General features: G+C 38.8%; 1 protein-coding gene across 2 annotated transcripts in view; it reads left to right on the top strand.

Annotated features, from left to right (window-relative positions):
- The first annotated feature begins 699 nt into the window (after positions 1-699).
- KCTD8 (potassium channel tetramerization domain containing 8) overlaps positions 700-18,221 on the top strand; it is a 252,532-nt gene continuing 235,010 nt past the window's right edge. The window contains exons 1-2 of one of the 2 annotated variants that reach the window (XM_073805209.1): positions 700-1,983; positions 14,656-14,715. In XM_073805209.1, the coding sequence (XP_073661310.1) occupies positions 1,035-1,983; positions 14,656-14,696 (990 nt within the window). In that variant the 5' untranslated portion in view covers positions 700-1,034 and the 3' untranslated portion in view covers positions 14,697-14,715. Of the gene's footprint in view, positions 1,984-14,655; positions 14,716-18,221 lie in introns of those variants that run through there. The other variant, XM_019928244.3, reaches the window with a different exon arrangement.

Raw genomic sequence — 18,221 nt, 5'->3', positions numbered from 1 at the left:
GTTTTGTGAACCGAAAAACATTTCAGTTTTAAAAATTTTCAACTATTTGTAGCACATGCAGTTAAATATGCAATCAGGACGGCTGAATGTAATTGAGGTTCCGGCATTTCGCCCTTCACTTCAAAAACTATGCTAAAACCACTACAAGAGATTCACCCCCCATGTAGTTTTTTTGGCAATCAAAGTCCTCACGCCAACATTTGTAGTAATTTCAGATTGGCACCCTAGCATTTCTGTTATAACCCAACCCGCTACCCCACTTCCCACCTTAATGCAAGATTAAAAAAAAAAAAAAAGATAGTTTTACTGGGCGAACAAGGGCAAGGGAGGAAGGAAGGGACGGACGGACGGACGGAAGGGGGGAATGAAATGGATGAAGGAGAGATGCTGTCCTTTTTCCCGTTTGTTTTCGGTTCCCTGCCCTCTTCTTCCCATCTCCACGCTCGCTGTCAAGTAGCATCACCTCCAGGCTCGGCCCTCGGTCCTTCCCCCTAGCGTCGGAGCCCCGCAGCCGGAGGCTGGCACCTATCTCTTTAAATGACAGCTGTGGCTCGGGTCCCAGTCCCGGGCTTGACGTCAGCGCCGCCTCCCCGGCTACGAGGAGTAGTTTGCGCCACAGTCCGCGCTCGGGGCTCGCGGCGCGCTCGCAAGCTGCTGGGGCGGCGAGTTTTCTTTGCTCCCGCCCCTCCTCCCGCCCTCCCCGCGGAGAGCCGAGCGGCAGCTTAAGAGCCTCTCGCAAGTCTCTCACACTTCCCCGCCGTCGCCCCCAAAGGAGCAGCCGCTCCTCCTCGTGCCGCCGCCGCCGCCGCCGCCGCGGCGTCCGCAGAGCTCCTCTCCTGCACATCGCTCCCCCGATGGAGCCCGGGCGCCGCCGCCGCTGCCCCGAGCCCTGAAGCGGGCCTCCTCGGCCGGAGAAACGTGCCGCTCGGCCCGAGGGCGCATCAGGGGCACGCCACTGGGGGTGCAAGGCGCGGGTTTCGGGAAGGAGAAAGTGCTGCTTTCCAGGGTCACTTGGCCAGCGGCGGGAGGGGACCATGGCTTTGAAGGACACGGGCAGCGGCGGCGGCACCATCCTGCCCATTAGCGAGATGGTCTCCTCGTCTAGCTCGCCCGGCGCGTCGGCAGCCGCCGCCCCGGGGCCCTGCGCGCCCTCGCCCTTCCCCGAGGTGGTGGAGCTGAACGTAGGGGGCCAGGTCTATGTGACCAAGCACTCGACGCTGCTCAGCGTCCCGGATAGCACTCTGGCCAGTATGTTCTCGCCCTCTAGCCCCCGGGGCGGCGCCCGACGCCGGGGCGAGCTGCCCAGGGACAGCCGGGCGCGCTTCTTCATCGACCGGGACGGCTTCCTCTTCAGATACGTGCTGGATTATCTGCGGGACAAGCAGCTCGCGCTGCCGGAGCACTTCCCCGAGAAGGAGCGGCTCCTGCGCGAGGCCGAGTACTTCCAGCTCACCGACCTGGTCAAGCTGCTGTCGCCCAAGGTCATCAAGCAGAACTCGCTCAATGACGAGGGCTGCCAGAGCGACCTGGAGGACAACGTCTCGCAGGGCAGCAGCGAGGCGCTGCTGCGCGGGGCGGCGGCCGCAGCGCCCTCGGGTCCCGGAGCGCACGGAGGTGGCGGCGCACCGGACAAGCGCTCCGGCTTCCTCACGCTCGGCTACAGAGGCTCCTACACCACGGTGCGTGACAACCAGGCTGACGCCAAGTTCCGGCGCGTGGCGCGCATCATGGTGTGCGGACGCATCGCGCTGGCCAAGGAGGTGTTCGGAGACACGCTCAACGAGAGCCGCGACCCTGACCGGCCGCCCGAGAAGTACACGTCCCGCTTCTACCTCAAGTTCACCTACTTGGAGCAGGCGTTCGATCGCCTGTCTGAGGCCGGCTTCCACATGGTGGCGTGTAACTCCTCGGGCACCGCCGCCTTCGTCAACCAGTACCGCGAAGACAAGATCTGGAGCAGCTACACGGAGTACATCTTCTTCCGTAAGTTCGTGGTCTTCGAATTTCCCAGTTCTCCCGCCCCCTCGCCGACCCGCGGCGGGTTCCAGCGCGTCTGGTGTCGTTGTGTGCCTCCCCTATCGCGGCAGACACGATTTACGGTTTCGTGCCTTGCGATCTCCCTTTTGGCTCCTCTCTTCAGCAACTCAGGAGCACGCAATTCCCAAGCAGTCCTCTTTCTTAACTTTATTGATCTTGCCCTCTCGCCCCGCCCAGCTCTTGGAGCCTCTGGACACCCTTCTACTACTGAGGTCCGGGAAAAGACAGGGGCACAAGGCTGGGCGCGTAGGTCCCCTTTCTTCCCTCTGTCTCCGTGGGACTCACGGGGTCAACTTATGTGGGTCCCAGTGGTGTCCCTCCAGAGGGCGGGTTGGCATCAAGGTACCGCGGCGCACGCCGGGTTTACCTCCGGTTGGTGCGGGTCGGCGCTGGAGCATTCAGTTATGGGTGGTTGCGGAAAGGGGCAACAAGAGAAGTGGCGATTGTGCCTCCAAAGCCCCTCAAGGGCCCGGGGGGAAAGAGGTTTCCATTGACCCATAAAAACCTCAGATTTCTCTCGCGCCAGTTGTCTTCTGTAACTGTTAGGGGTTTTGAACAGAGAAGGGTGGAGGGAACGGGCTTTGGTGGTCTGAGTGCTGTCAGAGTTGGACATGAGGAAGGGAAGTGGTGTGTATGCGCCTGTGTGTGTGCGCGCGCGCGTGTGTGTGATTGTGTTTCCTTTCTGGGCGCCTCCAGTGCGAATGAGGGATTGAATCCACTTTCCCAGGGGGAATAAACGTAGTGATTTTCTGAACTGAGAGAACGAGGGAGTGGATTGGAAAGCATCTGGCGCAATGCCTTTTGTAGTGCACTTTGGCGGGGGCGGTGGGGGGGCGGGTTCTGTGGGTCAAGTTCAAGAACTCCACCGACTAGCACTGAGGCTTGGGGGATGGGGAACCGGGGCCGGGACAATTCGCAGTGACGTTTATAAAGTGAGGAGGGCCGCAACTAGAGAGCTATGTGGACAAATGGAAAGCCATCTGGGATGGGAGCAGGAACATCATTTGGCAAATGTTTTTTCTTTCTCAAGACACAAGAAGATTGAAAACTTGCCTGTAGTGTTAGGGAGAGTAGCACTGACAGCCTATGTATAAGCCCAGCTTTAATTGCATTTATTTATTAATTCACTAACTGTTTGGGATCCAGGCAATTTTTTGCACTTTATTTTGACTAGGGAAGTGGAAAGGACCTCTCTTTGCACAGGCGTGAGATTGATTGGAAGTTGCTCATTGTTTGTGTATTCTAGTAACCTTGGAGGTAAGGGTGACAAAACACAGCACACTTAGTGTTAGATTGTCTTGTTTAATAGTGCTGGTTTTCCTAAGAAAACCATTTCAACAGAGAAGCAAAGAAAGTGTCCATTGAAGTGGTAGATAAAAATCTAATTTTCTTAGAGAAAGACAAATATTATATCACTTGTATGTGGAATCTAAAAAATAATACAAATGAATCTATATACAAAACAGAAACAGACTCACAGACATAGAAAAAAAAGGTTATGGTTACCAAAGGGGAAAGGGGGGAGGAATAAATTAGGAGTTTGGGATTAACAGATACAAATAACTATACATAAAGTAGATAAGCGACAAGGATTTACTGTACAGCACAGGCAACTATATTCAATATCTTGTAATAACCTGTAATGGAAAATAATCTGAAAAAATATATATATAACTGAATCACTTTTCTGTGCACCTGAAACTAACACAATAATGTAAATCAATTATATTTCAATAAAAAAATCTAATAAGATTTTTTATTCTTAATTATATGAAAGTATTATTTGTTACACAGTAAAAAGATCACAATAGTCAGAAAAGCCACCCAAAGGAAGGGACCTTTATTGACACTTCAGACCTTAAACATTTATGTCATTTATATAATAGATATATTTCCAAGCATTTCAGAAGATGAGAGGAAATGAACTTTTGGCTTCTTTTAGTGATTTTTAGTGGTTAGTGATTTTTGTTAGAGAAGGTGTAAGCATAAGTGTTCTGCAGTTAAGGTTCTTGAATTTTGGATTCTTTTGCAGTTTTGGTCTTTCTTTTCCCCCTAGAAACTTGCGGACTTGAAAATGCCCATTACTTTGATTATGAACAAATAATACAGGTTGTCTTTAAATTATGAAAAATGCTCATAAAATAGTGTACTGAAGTTGGAAACTCAGCCAATTTAAGTCATAAGATGATTTGAGAGATGCTTAGAATTCAGGATATTTCACTTCTGGAGCTAGAGGAAGTGAAAGAAAATAAAATATTTATATTATGAATAATGACTTGCAGAGTATTCACATAACAAATGAGTTCTGAGATTCATTGATAAAAGTCCCAGAAATCTAAGGAAGCAACTTAAAGCCTTTTTCATTGATTATCCTGCGGGGGAAAATACACAATTCCAGATTAAATATGGTTCTTTTGAAGTGGTATTCCAGTTGACCAACCAAATGTGGTTGCCGCTTTTTATTTGTCATATAAAATTTATCTCGAACACTGTTATATATACATTTATTTTATGTTTTGTATAGCTTGCAGCACATTTTCACAAATTATTTTGTATGGGATTCCATTTAAATTGGTGAATGAAAATTCACTGTATTTCCATTCTATTTAGTGACGGTAATAATGTTAACTATTCAGTGTAGTTATCTTGTTTAGCAATCTCTATTTTTAAAAGACTACCAGTGTTATTCATAAAAACAAAATCATTAGATGAACTTGTTTGTCCACCGTTTCAGATGCAGAGGGCCTTATTATCTTTTATTTCTCCTTTGACACAATTCTTTCAAAACATTTTTTTTTAATGTATAACATGTATCAGTCATTTTAACACCTTTTAAAGGTGCACTTAGTAGTTTAAAGCTGCTCTGAGAAGTGTAGAATTGGTTTATACACTTGAACATCAATTTCAGCTCTTCACTCCCCCCGCCCTTGCACCCAACTTCCCCCTGAGTTTCTGTAGAGATGGGAGGAGAGTGGCAAATGGTTCAGTAATCCCAGACACTGCTATTTGCCAAATGGGTGATCTTGACTAAATTATTTTAGTTTCCTCACCTGTGCAATGGAGATTATTATAGTACGAATTTTATTGAATTTGAGAATACATGTAAAGTGCTTGGACCAGTGCTTGACCTATAATAAAAGCTTAAAAAATGTTAGCTGTTACAATTATAGTAAAGACTTTTTCTTGTCAGTATTAAATTTAAATTTTGTTTTTAGTAAGTATAGTTGATTTACTTGTAAAGTTAATTAGAAAATTATTTTGCAATTAAATGATAGCATAATAAACTTTCAGAAGTTTGAAACAACCAATTTTATAACCATATTCTTCCCTGGAACTTGGATTTTTCAGGCCAAGTTCGAGTCACCTAGGTTTGCCAATCACACTCCAGTTAGTTCTTTTGGATCAACTCCAACAGAACCTTTTTCTGATTCAGGGCCAAGAAGTGTTTTAATACTCTGCATTAGGAGTTGAAACTTTGGCAGTATTTTCTCACAGACTCTGAGCTAGATTCATATCTCCTTAAGTACTTGTATCCACATCACTGGGTTCTAATACTCAAGGTTATATACAGGCTATTAAAGATTTAATATCAGCTTCATTTGGCTACATGGACACTTTGATCTATTATCAGTCATAACTCATAGTTTTATCAAGATTTTAGACTCTGCAACATATACTAGTACTATTAAATTCCATATTACTCTACTAGTACTAAAGATGGATTGTCCTTTCTTGAAGGAAAACTGATTTATTGTGTTTTCTGTTTTTTTGGGGGGTGTCTGTTAAGTGTAATTGTGGCTCTTTTTAGCAATATCTCAGAGACGAAAAAAGGCATTTTGTGTTGGCATTGTATTACATAGACAGTAGCTATCTGCTTGGAATGTGATATGTAGGCTACCCATAATTAAAATGAGCATTATATATATCCTTTATTTCTCATAAACAGTGTGTTTACAGAAAGGTAGTACTGATTCACTGCTCTTCTCTTATAGTGCTTTGAGTTTTGCATTCTGTGTTGGTTGAATAATACGTGGTGTGAAAGTATACATTCCTCTAGGTGCATTTGATATTCCTTAAATTTGGTACAGTCTTTTTTGTTGTGATGTATGAGAATGCCCGATATAGGACCTAATGCTATTACTGAACTGGACTGTGAATCCTAATCTGTCTTAATGGATTTTTATATACACTCTTTCAAATACATTCTGATTTATTTCACTGTGTTTGGTTGAAGAAAGCTAGCTGAGTTGAAAATATTCAAACAGCTATTCAATCCTATGTTAGCAGGCCTGTTGCATTAAAAGCTTTCTAAGAAACGTCTTTAAAAAGTCATTCTATTTAGATGCATACCTTTAAAATTATATATTATTTTCTAGTCCAAGAATACTTCTACTTTTATCAACAAACACTGTTTTATGGAAAATAACTTTGTTCCTTCTTATTTTTTTTTAAAGTTGGTTCTTTTCTTCTTGGAGACTTACTAGTCATTTTTATAATTATCATGGAAAAATTTCTTCTGCGACCACATGGCTGAATGACTTTTGAATCGACAGGGAACAGATAACTTTGTAAAACACCAAGATTCTTATTTCATGCAAATACAATATTTGTAGTAATAAAGCAGACAGAAAATGACAAAAACCTTGGAGTGCAAAATGTTTGGAAGCCATGCCATGGCATTGGTTACTGTTTAAGGGCATTAAACTTTTATGTCTGGCATGGTACTATCTCTAAATTTGATCTTTTAAAATTATGTTATGGCTTTAGTTTTCTCTGCCACCCTTTCTACAGCTTTATGTGGGTCAATCCTTAAGCATATAATAAAGGAAAAAGACAATGGCACTCCAAGCCTCATTTGGCAAGTTCTTTCTCTTTTGTAGCTTAGAGTAGAACTCACAATGAGTGTGTTTGTGTGCCTTAGTTAAAAAGAAAAAAAATCTCTTTGGAAAAAGAGAAATAATATGTATGAAATTAGCAACAATTATTATCTATTCTATTGTTATAAGTTATTGGGTCAATTAGTTTAAAATGTGAAAATGATTGTCAGCTTATTCAAATGCAGCCCTTCTTGGATAATGGAAGTAATATGTGCAGTTGTAGGAATTTTATAAAAGAGAAGTAAAATTTTAAAAAATTGCCACCAGGAACTGCTAGTAAAATCTTGACTCATTTCCTTCCAGTCTTTGTTCTAAGCCTGTGAAGATGACAGACATACTTTTTGAAAGTTATGGTGACACTATGTAGATGGTTTATATGCCATCTTTACTTTGTTTTGCTTTATACATTTAATGCAGTTATACATTTAGTGACGTTTCCCACAAGACATTGAATTTTTTCATTGACATCTTAGATAAAAGCATAATACATGTCCTTTGCCACAGACAGTATTATAAATAAATATTGGTGTTGAATATTTTCCCTGTAAGCTTAGAAAATAGTTGATTTTTTCAAAGTACAGTATGTGTAATAAAAAGAACATTTACTATGTACCTAGATTTGTGATAAATGTTTTATAGCCATTACTTTTACTTTTTTAACATTCCATTAGCTTGGCATTAGTTCCCTAATACTTCAGTTAGAAAACTATGATTTGGAGAGGTTAAGTTAACATCCTTAGTTCATAGAGCTGGTATGCGGCTGAGCTGGAACTAGAATAGCTCTGCCTTACTGCGAAGCCCTTACTCTTGAACATTTAAAAGTAAGCCCTGTTTCATGCAATCAATTTTGTAAATATATTTCAATGTCTACTGAGTACCTAGAACTTAGCTCTTTAAGCAAAAATGGGTAGTGTGAGCTGTATATGAATGAACCTAATTTTTCTTAATCTATTTTAAATTTCCTTAAGAATACAGTAAATGCAGTTGACCCTTGAACAACTGCGAGGGTCTATCTGTAAGCAGATTTTTGTTCGAATGATATGTATTGAGGTTGGTTGAATCTGAGGATGCAGAACCTCCAATACAAGGACCAACTATAAAGTTATAAGCAGATTTTCTACTGAGCAGGGGTGGGCACCCCCTAGTCCCTGCATTGTTCAAGAGTCAATTGTATATGTTTTATGTCTTTACTTGATGAAAGGGTTAACTTTTAACGATTAAGGCTACCACATTAATGGATATTTTTAAAATTAAAGAAAATAAACCATTTGACTCAGTTTACCAGTCTTTTGGGGGAACAAGTAGTATCTGTAGGTTTGATAGACTGACCAATTTTAAACAGTGTTAAGGTAGTCTTCTGCAGAAAATTCATTTTACCTTGTGTAATATAACACGTTTTATGTATGTTCTTAGAAGGTGACAAAATGAAGAAGGTATTTTGGTTGAAATCAATTTTGTTAATTACGTAAAGTTTATTGGCCCTAACTATTGGTTAATGCCTTTAAATTATATACTTGCTATAATTAGGTCCAAAAAAGTATCAAATATCTCCTGGGTATTGGAATTATTGGCTTTTGGTGTTTTTGAAGGCTTAAAGTATTGTGGAAGTATATCTATACATTTGAAGTAATTGGAAAGTAGTGTTTCAGGTAACCCTTCAATCTATGTTTCATTACAGTTATCGTTTTTAAAGCCTCTTTTGAATTAACTTCAGGGTATTGTCAGCACTTAGCAGCCACAATCCTGCAAGACAAGCTGGCAGCTTCTCTAATGGAGATGATTCTAAAAGGTTTTGCAAAGACTTACCTAAAGATGAGAATAACTTTATTCACAGGTTTTCAAAGTCACTCCCATAGGTAAGTTAACTATAAGTTCTAAGGGTAATGGTGAAGCTCCAGCTGCTGACTTGAATCTAAGGTGTCCTGTGCCTAGCATCTGTATACTTCTCATCATTCGTTTCTGCGAGGAAGCATGAAACCTAATTATCCTGTAAGGTTAGTTGTATTTTGCACTTTCAAAAGCAAAATATATGAGTATTTTATACTGTTTACAAGTTTCTTTCTTAACTCATTGGTTTTTTAGTGTACCCCCGGTACCATAGTCATGTCGTAACTGAGTGACCTCTTGCTCTAGAATCCTTATGCATTTAGCTTCCACACTTCCCTGTCTCTTCCTAGTACACTACGTATAGGGCCTTCATTGCATTTCCTAAGCATGTAACTATCTCTCTCTTTTTTCTTGTTGTATCCTATTTTTTTCCTAGCTTTATTCAGATATAATTGATATATAACATTTTGTAAGTTAACATGTTGATTTGATACACGGGTATATTGCAATTTGATTACCACTATAGTGTTAGCTAACACTTCCATCTCCTCACATAATTACTAGTTCTTTTTTTATGGTGGGAACATTTAAGATCTATTCTCTTAGCAACTTTCAAGTATATAGTACAGTATTTTTGGCTATAATCACAATGCGGTGAGTTAGATCCCCAGAACTGATTTATCTGATAACTGGAAGTTTGTACCCTTTGACCAACATCTCATTTCCTCCACCCCCCTCAGCCCCCTGGTAACTAACATTTTACTCTGTTTCTATGAGTTCGGCTTTTTTTAAGATTCCACTTATAAGTGATATCATACAGCATTTGTCTTTCTGTGTCTGACTTTTTTTTCACCAGCATACTGCCCCATGGCCCATCCATCTTCTTCCTTCTTTATTATGGCTGACTATTAGTCCATTGTATATATACACCACATCTTTAGTCATTCGTTCACTGACAGACACTTGGGTTGTTTCCATATCTTGGCTATTGTGGATAATGCTGCAATAAACATGGGAGTACAGATATCTTTTAGACATCCTGTTTTTATTTCCTTTGGATATATATCCAGAAGTGGGATTGCTGGATCATATAATTATCTCTTTTCATATTGACCTTCCACACTGGCCTACTTTCTCCTTGAGAGTTGGCACCGTGTCTCACTTTTGTCTTTTCATCCCCCAGTGCAGTGGCTACTGTCACATTAAGAACTCAGTAAATATTTCTTTTTTGAATGAAAGTATAAATTAACAAATGAACCAGCGATCTTGCTGGTTGTACCAACGTAGTTATTGAGTTGAGATTTAGTTTCACTTCAATTTAAATTGCACCTATTGAGCAATTACCAGGCTATAGCTTGGGACAAGACATGCCAATGTGAATGACAGAGACCTTGCGCTTAAGGTGATCACAGTAAGCTCTATGTAATATTGAATTATGTTATAGAGGGGTTATTTGGTATATTAACAAGAGACAGAGTAATGGCATGAGAGGCTGTTGCACAGGCACCTATAAAGAATGAAAATAACTGAAATGTTAACTAAAACACGGGACAGCTTCAAATAATGTTATAAATGAAGTTGTTAGGATGGTAAAAATGCACACAGAGACACACACACAATTATTTATTTATTTATACTTAAATGACTGGTAGAGTAGAAGGTACAAGGCATCAAAATTTAACTAACCTTTTTTTTTTAATGTATGAAAGATGTCAGGCAAATGCTCTGAGCTGCAGCCTACCTGCAACCACTTGCCTTTCAGAACATCTTAGAATGTGTAGTGACTGCTGCCTCCAGACATGGTCAGGGCCTACTGTGGTGTAACATAAGTTCAGGAAGTATCTGGCTGTACTGGTAGGTGTTTGCAAATGTGAGGATCCAGTGAACTATTTTGTTATCTCCTAGTTTTTAAAAGGTATCTTGAAATACACTTAAGAGGTATTGCTGTTTCATGATCCATATTACAATATCAATTTTACTTATTAACCTTGTGTCAAGGTAGTTCATTAAAACAAATCAACTTTGCTGGTAATAACAGCACATAGCTTCATTCACCAGTTAAACTTAGTTCAATGCTTGTTCAGCAGTTGCAGTGTAAACGTGGAATATAATTTCTACCATATTTTAATCATTCTCTTATTAAATTCTACTTACATGGGGGAATATGAGTTAAATACAACAAAAGAATAAAAATATATACGTAGTGTTGATTTCCAGCCCACCAGAATGGTGATTTCACCATTCAATTATGCTAGTTCCATTTCTTGCACCAGTTATAATAACAAAACCCTTGAGCATAGATGGAATCCACAGTATATTGCCATTTCCTTTCATTTTGTATAATTTGACATGTTTAATTTCTGATACAAGGAGACTAGGGAGAAGAATACTGTGCTTAGAAAGAGACAATACCAGAATCTCTTGGTCCCCACTCCCAACAAGCAAAAAGCTTGAACACTATGAATGATTTTCTACTTTTTAGTCAGATTCCTTGAAAAATTCTAGCTCTAGCTTTGAGAGCTTGGAAAAATAATTTAATCTCCCTCCTGAAGGAAGAGTGAGGGAAACAATAATACTCATCTTGTAGGTTTTTTATGAGGATTAAATGAAGTAATCCATATAAAACACTTAGAAGACTATCAGACAGGTAAAAATTAATTGCTCAATATATGTCAGTTAGTGTCACTTACTAACTTAATAGCCTCAAAACATGTATCTATCTATATATTCCCACTTCTCTACATTATCAATTCATAGTACCAAATTTCTTTTTTGTTTTTTTGAGGAAATTGATAGCAATACCTATTCAGAATTGCTCTGAAAAGGTCCCATTATCATTAGTGAAATTAAAAAAATACTTGACCTACTAAGTATAAAATTAATTGTAACATATTATTAAAATAAGTTTATTCTAGTTCTTCATTGTCTAGGAAAAAAATGCATTCTCCCAGGTCTAGCGCTGGTCACTGGTCAATTTTGACACAATTAACAGGAATACTGGTATTCAGCAGTTATTGTTTCTAACGATGGGGTGTATTGAGGCAGAGCACCTCTTAATCACATTCTATATTTATATTTCTGTTGAAGGCTTTTAGCTTTGATTTTCAGCAGTTTTATGCAAGAGAACACATTGTCACAGGGCCAGGGACTCAAACATTGCTTAGAGTTTGGGCATTTGGCCAAAAAATTTCAGGCTAGGTTTTGGATTAAATACTTATCTCCACAGTTTTAGGAAAACTATGTTAGCTTTCAACTCAATCAGCTCCTATTGAAACTACTCTACACATTTTGAGTATGTTTTTTAGTTGCTAGAAGTCCAGATATTTGAAGAAAGCATAGAGATCTAAGGGAGATGCTGGCAGCCATTCAGAGATAATTCTCCAATATTTTGACCTCTTTCTTCTGGTTGGCAAAGGCTGCATCTCTTTGCAGGTAGAGGGTAAGGACTCATTCATATAATTCTAAAGTGACTTCTGTTTTTGTCAAGGAAAATTTGCTACCGTGGCAACTTTATAGTGAGTGGCAGGAGGAAGCAAACATGATGATTACAAATTATTGGTGTAATCTATATTGTGATTTTTGGAATGAATCTTCTAATGTTGATCCTGACTTTTAGAAGACAAAAGAAAGAGCTGGCAATAGAAGTCTTTGGACTATCATCTTAACCTTCATTAGTATGCATATTTGTTTTATTTTGTGCTAACTTTCCTTTTCTGTGTTTCATTTTCATGTAGAAAATGGTAGAAGTTGATCCTTTTTTTTCATATTACCTCCATGGAATTCCATAAGTAGAATGTTCCAAGTAATCTGTGCTGAATAAAAATAGGATATTGTTCTTGTTTTAGTGTGTCAGATTGTCATTTCTTAAAGAGAATGTGTTGAGTATATTGATGTTAACAAAACATTTATTTAGGGTGAAACCTTTTCATGTACTATCTTATTTAATGTATAGCTGATTCACTTTATTATACAGCAGAAACTAACACAACAGTGTAAAGCAATTATACTCCAATAAAGATGTTAAAAAATTTTTTTTTAAATAAAAGCAATAAGGGTGGGATTGGTAGATGCAAACTATTACATTTAGAATGGATAAACAACAACGTCCTAATGTATAGCACAGGGAACTATACTCAATATCCTGTGATAAACCAAAATAGAAAAGAATTTAATGATGTTTAAAGAAACATTCAGAAATATAAAGACTACCAAACTAAGAGAAATCCAGATTAGATTAATTTTAAACTACTGAGTCATATGTCTTATTTAGCTTATTTATATTTATTCATGCATTCATAATCAGTATTGTATACAAAGCAGCCTGTTAGGTGATGAAGATGTGGTGGTAAACAATGGCGAACACATTTCCTGCCTTTCATGATCAGGACCATGACATACAGATGTGCAGTTTGTACATTGCTTAACTCTAGATTTCATTTACTGGGTCTAGGTGTATAGCAATACAATAGGTTGTGTATTGTAGATGTGCAATGCACCACTTGTGAGCCTTTGAGTAATGGTCCTACTCATGGCTAAAGACCACTGGCCAAAGTTAGTTAGTTATATCTCTAACTTCTGACCACAGGAATCTAGGCATGAGTGTGTGTGTGTGTGTGTGTGTGTGTGTGTGTGCGCGCGTGTGTGCGTGTGTGCACATGAGTGTGTTTAGGGAGAGCATCAGTATGACTCCATGACCACTGCTGTCAATTAAAAAACTTTTGCCCTCTGAATTGTGGTTGAATAATGACCAGTTTGTTTTAGAAAAATGTGACACTACTATTAACCTTGACCTTTTGTTGAAATTGCTTATTTAGATATAAACTCAGTATTGAAAATGAAAATTTTTCTGGTTTCTACATCATACCTCACTCCCTTTTTGAGAAATTTTATCTCTTGAAGTCTATTCAGGAATCTAGATTTTGCTATACTCCTTATATAGATGTTGCCTATTCTCCATGAAGAAATCCTAAAGTCAAATTAAAATGAAGACTTCTGCTGGTTACCTTTGATAGGTATTCTATAATTGAGATTAAATTTGAATTTGAAGTGGTTATGAGGTATTCCTTTGCATTTCAGTTAAGCAGACATGTGATGGGTTGATTTAGCATGTTTCACACAGTGGTAAAAAGATATATATTTGCTCTGTAGCAAGAAATATGGAACTTGTTAACAATTCTTAATGTTGCTGGAAAATGGAACCATGAATAAATATGCTAGGAAGTCCAGCATTGAAATTTCTGTAGCTTTGTATAATCATTTACATCTCCTCTGCTGGACTGATGTGTTTCTAAGGCATGCAAGAACCATTAAAATATTTCAGCTTTCGCTTTCTGTGTTAGCATGTTTGGATTGTAAAGTAAACTTAGTCATTTCAAGCTGTTTTATAGCTGACACTATCAAGCCATATTTATCATTATTATAATTTGGTACTTAGCATTCATACTGTGAAGCTCAGTTTTACCCAATATTTGGTAAAACTAAAAAAAAGGATGAAAGATTTACTTCACAGTTTTAGTACAAACACCAGGGTCTAAAGACTGATGGCTATAATTTTTGTTAAACTGTACACAATATTTTATGAACTGAAATTGTGCCCCCCAAAGATATTTTGATGCCCTAACCCCCAGTACTTCAGAATGTGACCTTATATGGAAACAGGGTCTTTACAGAGGTAATTAATTTAGAATGAGGTCATGAGAGTGGGTCTAATCCGATATGACTGGTGTCCTTATAAAAAGGAGAAATTTTGGATGTAGAGATGTAGATGCACGTGCACACCAAGAGAACACCACGTGAGCATGAAGGTGGAGATCACACTGAAGCATCTACAAGAAAAGGAATGCTAAAGATTATCAGCAAACCGACAGAAGTGAGGAGAGAAGCATGGAACAGATTTTTTTCTCATATCCCTCAGGGAGAACCAGACCTTCCAACACCTTGACCTTGGACGTCTAGCTGTGAGAACTGTGAGGTAATACATTTTTGTTGTTTAAGCCACCCAGTTTCTGGTACTTTGTTACGGCAGCTCTAGCAAAGTACAAAAGTCGTTTCAAACTCTTTATCTTGTAACAAATCTGGGAAAAGCTTGAAAGGCAGTGGTTTTAAAACTCCCTGAATTTTTCAGAGGTCTTAGTTGCAGACGACAGATTCCATTCTAGATAATTTAGACTGGAAAACACTTATTAAGTATAATGTCGATAGCTCACAGATTACTTGGGAGATCTGAGCTTCCCGGAATGACTCCTAGACACCATAGAATAGGGCTCCTAAGGGTGCTGTACAGTACACTGTATGAGGTCCAAATGTGATTCCTTGTGGAATGGTCACCTATGAGTTAATATATTAATATGTAAGTTATTTGCCCTCAGTGCATTCAATAAACAGTGTCAAATAGGAGCAGGATGACTTCACTGAAAGATTTTGTTCCAAAAATGGGAAAATAGGAAACATACAGCATCACAGGTCTATAGCAAATCCCACCTTGCAGACGGCAGAAACTCCCTTTACTGGCAACAGAAAAAATTCCTTGTTAAACCTACCTGACAGCACTTGGTTCTGTCATTGAGTAAAATTCCCTTCCTTGCGGGTTGCTTTAGGGTTAAATAGCCTAGGCTACGGATGGCTAGTCTTGGAGTTTCTTTGGCAGAAGAATTTCTTCAAAATTGTACTGCACTTCTGGTCAGTTTCATGCGTGAATTAAGAGCAACAAAAATCTTGTGTAGTGTCATTTTTAGGCCTGAAGACTCTTTATTTTGTGGCCTCTGTGAATCACTCGCTTCCCCCTCTCTTAAATTGATGGTCTACGTGGATGGTGCCAGCTTTGTCAGTAGGGCAGGCGCCCTTGTGTGAAAGAGTACCTCCTGCTAAGGCTGCAATTTTGTAGTTAGATTTTGTTGTTGATGTTGCCTTTTAAACACAACTTTTTATATTATGAAAATTTTCAACCTAATGAAAACAAAAGAATTGTTAAAAAAAAATCCTCCCCTGTATTCATCTCCTAGATTCAACAATAATCAAAATATCACTTCATCTCTGAAATTTTTGTTAAAGCATCTTAAAGCCAACCCCAAATATGATTTCACCCCTACATATTTTAGTATCTAAAACAAAAATGACTATTTTCTTATATAACCAGCCTCCATTATCAACTCTAACAAGGCAGATAATATTTTGTATAATATCTGAACCATAATCCATAATCCTATTTCCAAGATTGTCTCAAAAAAAATTTTATAGTTTTCTTTTTTAACTCGATTGTTTATTTTATTTTTATGTGCCTTCTCTCTTAATGTAGAATAGTTCCTCCTCTGCCTATTTCTCATTCTAATTTTCTATCCTTGTCTATATCTCTTTACATGTAGTGACATCAATTTGTTTACAGAAATAAGGTCTGTTGTTCTGATTGTGCCTGCTTTCTTTCTTCTGATGTTATTTAAATTGTTCCTTTGTTCTTATATTTTCTGTAAGTGAACATTAAGTCAACCTTGATTAGATTCTGCTGCTGCTTTTTTGGAGGGCAAGACTATTTTTATAATAATTAAATGGTAGAGGTGAGTGGTCTCAGTCCTATCTCTTCATTATAAGTTCCCATCAAATGTTTACCTAATAGTTTTATCATCGATGACCATTGCCTGATGCAGATATTACATTACGTGTTGCAAAATCATGATTTTCCAATTTTATCATTTCTTTCACATTTGTTATGTGGAGTCTTGTAATGAAGAACTTTCTCTCATGAGTTACTTAAAATATAGTTCATTGAGGAAAGACAGGGCAAATGCATAAATCTTATTTCTTGCCGTTTTGACAGTGAGGAGTTGGTTCCCTTGTAACTTCCAATGGTACTCGGTAAGTTGCTGCTATTGTTTGGTATTCTGGTGCTTTCCTTCCTACTTCCCTGTTATGGCAGTCATCATCTTTGTTCTTCTCCTCTTCCTCCCCTCTGCTGCTGCTGCTTTTCTCAATGTCTCTGTCTCTCTCAAGTGTAGTTGTGGAATCATGGATATTTTATATGTTTCAGCATTTCAGTCAATTGCATGTATTATTTAGGATGTTCAAACTGTTCAGTCTTTGAGCAGGGAGAGACTATGTGCTCTTTTGACACAGCCCATTAAGTCCTTGGTAGGTTACTTGGTATTATGCAGCTACAACTTTTAACTGCCTTGGTTTGTGGTATAGAAATAGCTGGATTTGTCAACTTCATACGTTTCCAAATTGTAGGACTCTCCTTCAACTCCTCTTACAGGGAAAGGGAGAAAAGAGTGCCTCCTTTAGAGGAGCTGTGCTCTTTTCTATCTCTTCTGGAAGGTTTTCTAGGTGGGTCTTTCTTATAAGATGATGCTGAAAGAGGCAGGAAACCAACACTACACAATAATATTTTGAAATTTCCTAGCATTTTATCTCATGCTATAGCTTTAGTTGGCATATGTCTACCTTTTAAGGTAGTTGGCATATGTCTACCTTCTAAGGATCATAATTTGACCATATGGTCACTGTCACATAATAATTGTTGTCTGTGTTTTCATCTATGACATCCTTATCCTGTGGCCAACCACTGGACTGCTTCCCTGCTACATTCAACCAGTGCCCTACTTTAGGTTTGTTATCACAGCAAGAGCCACATTCTCTAGTCTAAGTTATTTTCATTAGCTACATAAAACCAAACGAACTCTAGTTAGTTTAAGCAGAAAGGGATTTATTAAGGATGTACATATCTCATAGAATCATAGGAAGGAATGAAGAAATAGACCCTAGGAAGGAGGATGTTAAAGCACTCTGGAGAACTGGCCCCTGATGGGGCTGCTGCCTTTGTCACAAACAGGGGACTCAGAATAAGAATCGACCAGCATAGCCAGAGAGAACTTCCCCTGCAAAACCATCATGCTCCCTGCCTCCTCTGAATTCTGAATGAAAGTCTGTAGGAGGACAGCTGATTCATGCAACACGGGTTACATCCAGAAGCCCATCTCAGTGGAATCAGGAAATTTGGTTTTCAGCTATCTATCCTCTTCCTGCTAGTAAACAGCAGACCCATGCACTATATTCTGCACACCCTGTGCCTCAATTAACTTCAAGAAGAACATCTCAGAAAGACAATAATTTTTATTAAAATGCCTGCACATATATTCATAGTCACACACATCTCATTTCTACAAAGACATCATTGTATAAATCCCTTTATGGGAATTCTTTTATGTACTAATGTGTGTATAGTAGAAACGAGACTAGTAATTTTAATGACATCATTTCAGTGCAAGGTATCAATGAGGAACAATATAGGAAGTAGGATCTCAGCCTGGATAATAAAAAAAATTACCTGAGGAATATATATATATATATATATATATATATGTATATATATATATACACACATATATATATATACATATATATATATACACATATATATATATATAGTGGAAGTATGTATATACTAGAAGTATGTAGTGGAAGTATGTATATACTAGAAGTATGTAGTAT

The sequence above is a fragment of the Tursiops truncatus genome, chromosome 5, assembly GCF_011762595.2.
Source record: "Tursiops truncatus isolate mTurTru1 chromosome 5, mTurTru1.mat.Y, whole genome shotgun sequence".
Taxonomy (NCBI): domain Eukaryota; kingdom Metazoa; phylum Chordata; class Mammalia; order Artiodactyla; family Delphinidae; genus Tursiops; species Tursiops truncatus.
This window is presented reverse-complemented; position numbering and strand designations above follow the sequence as displayed.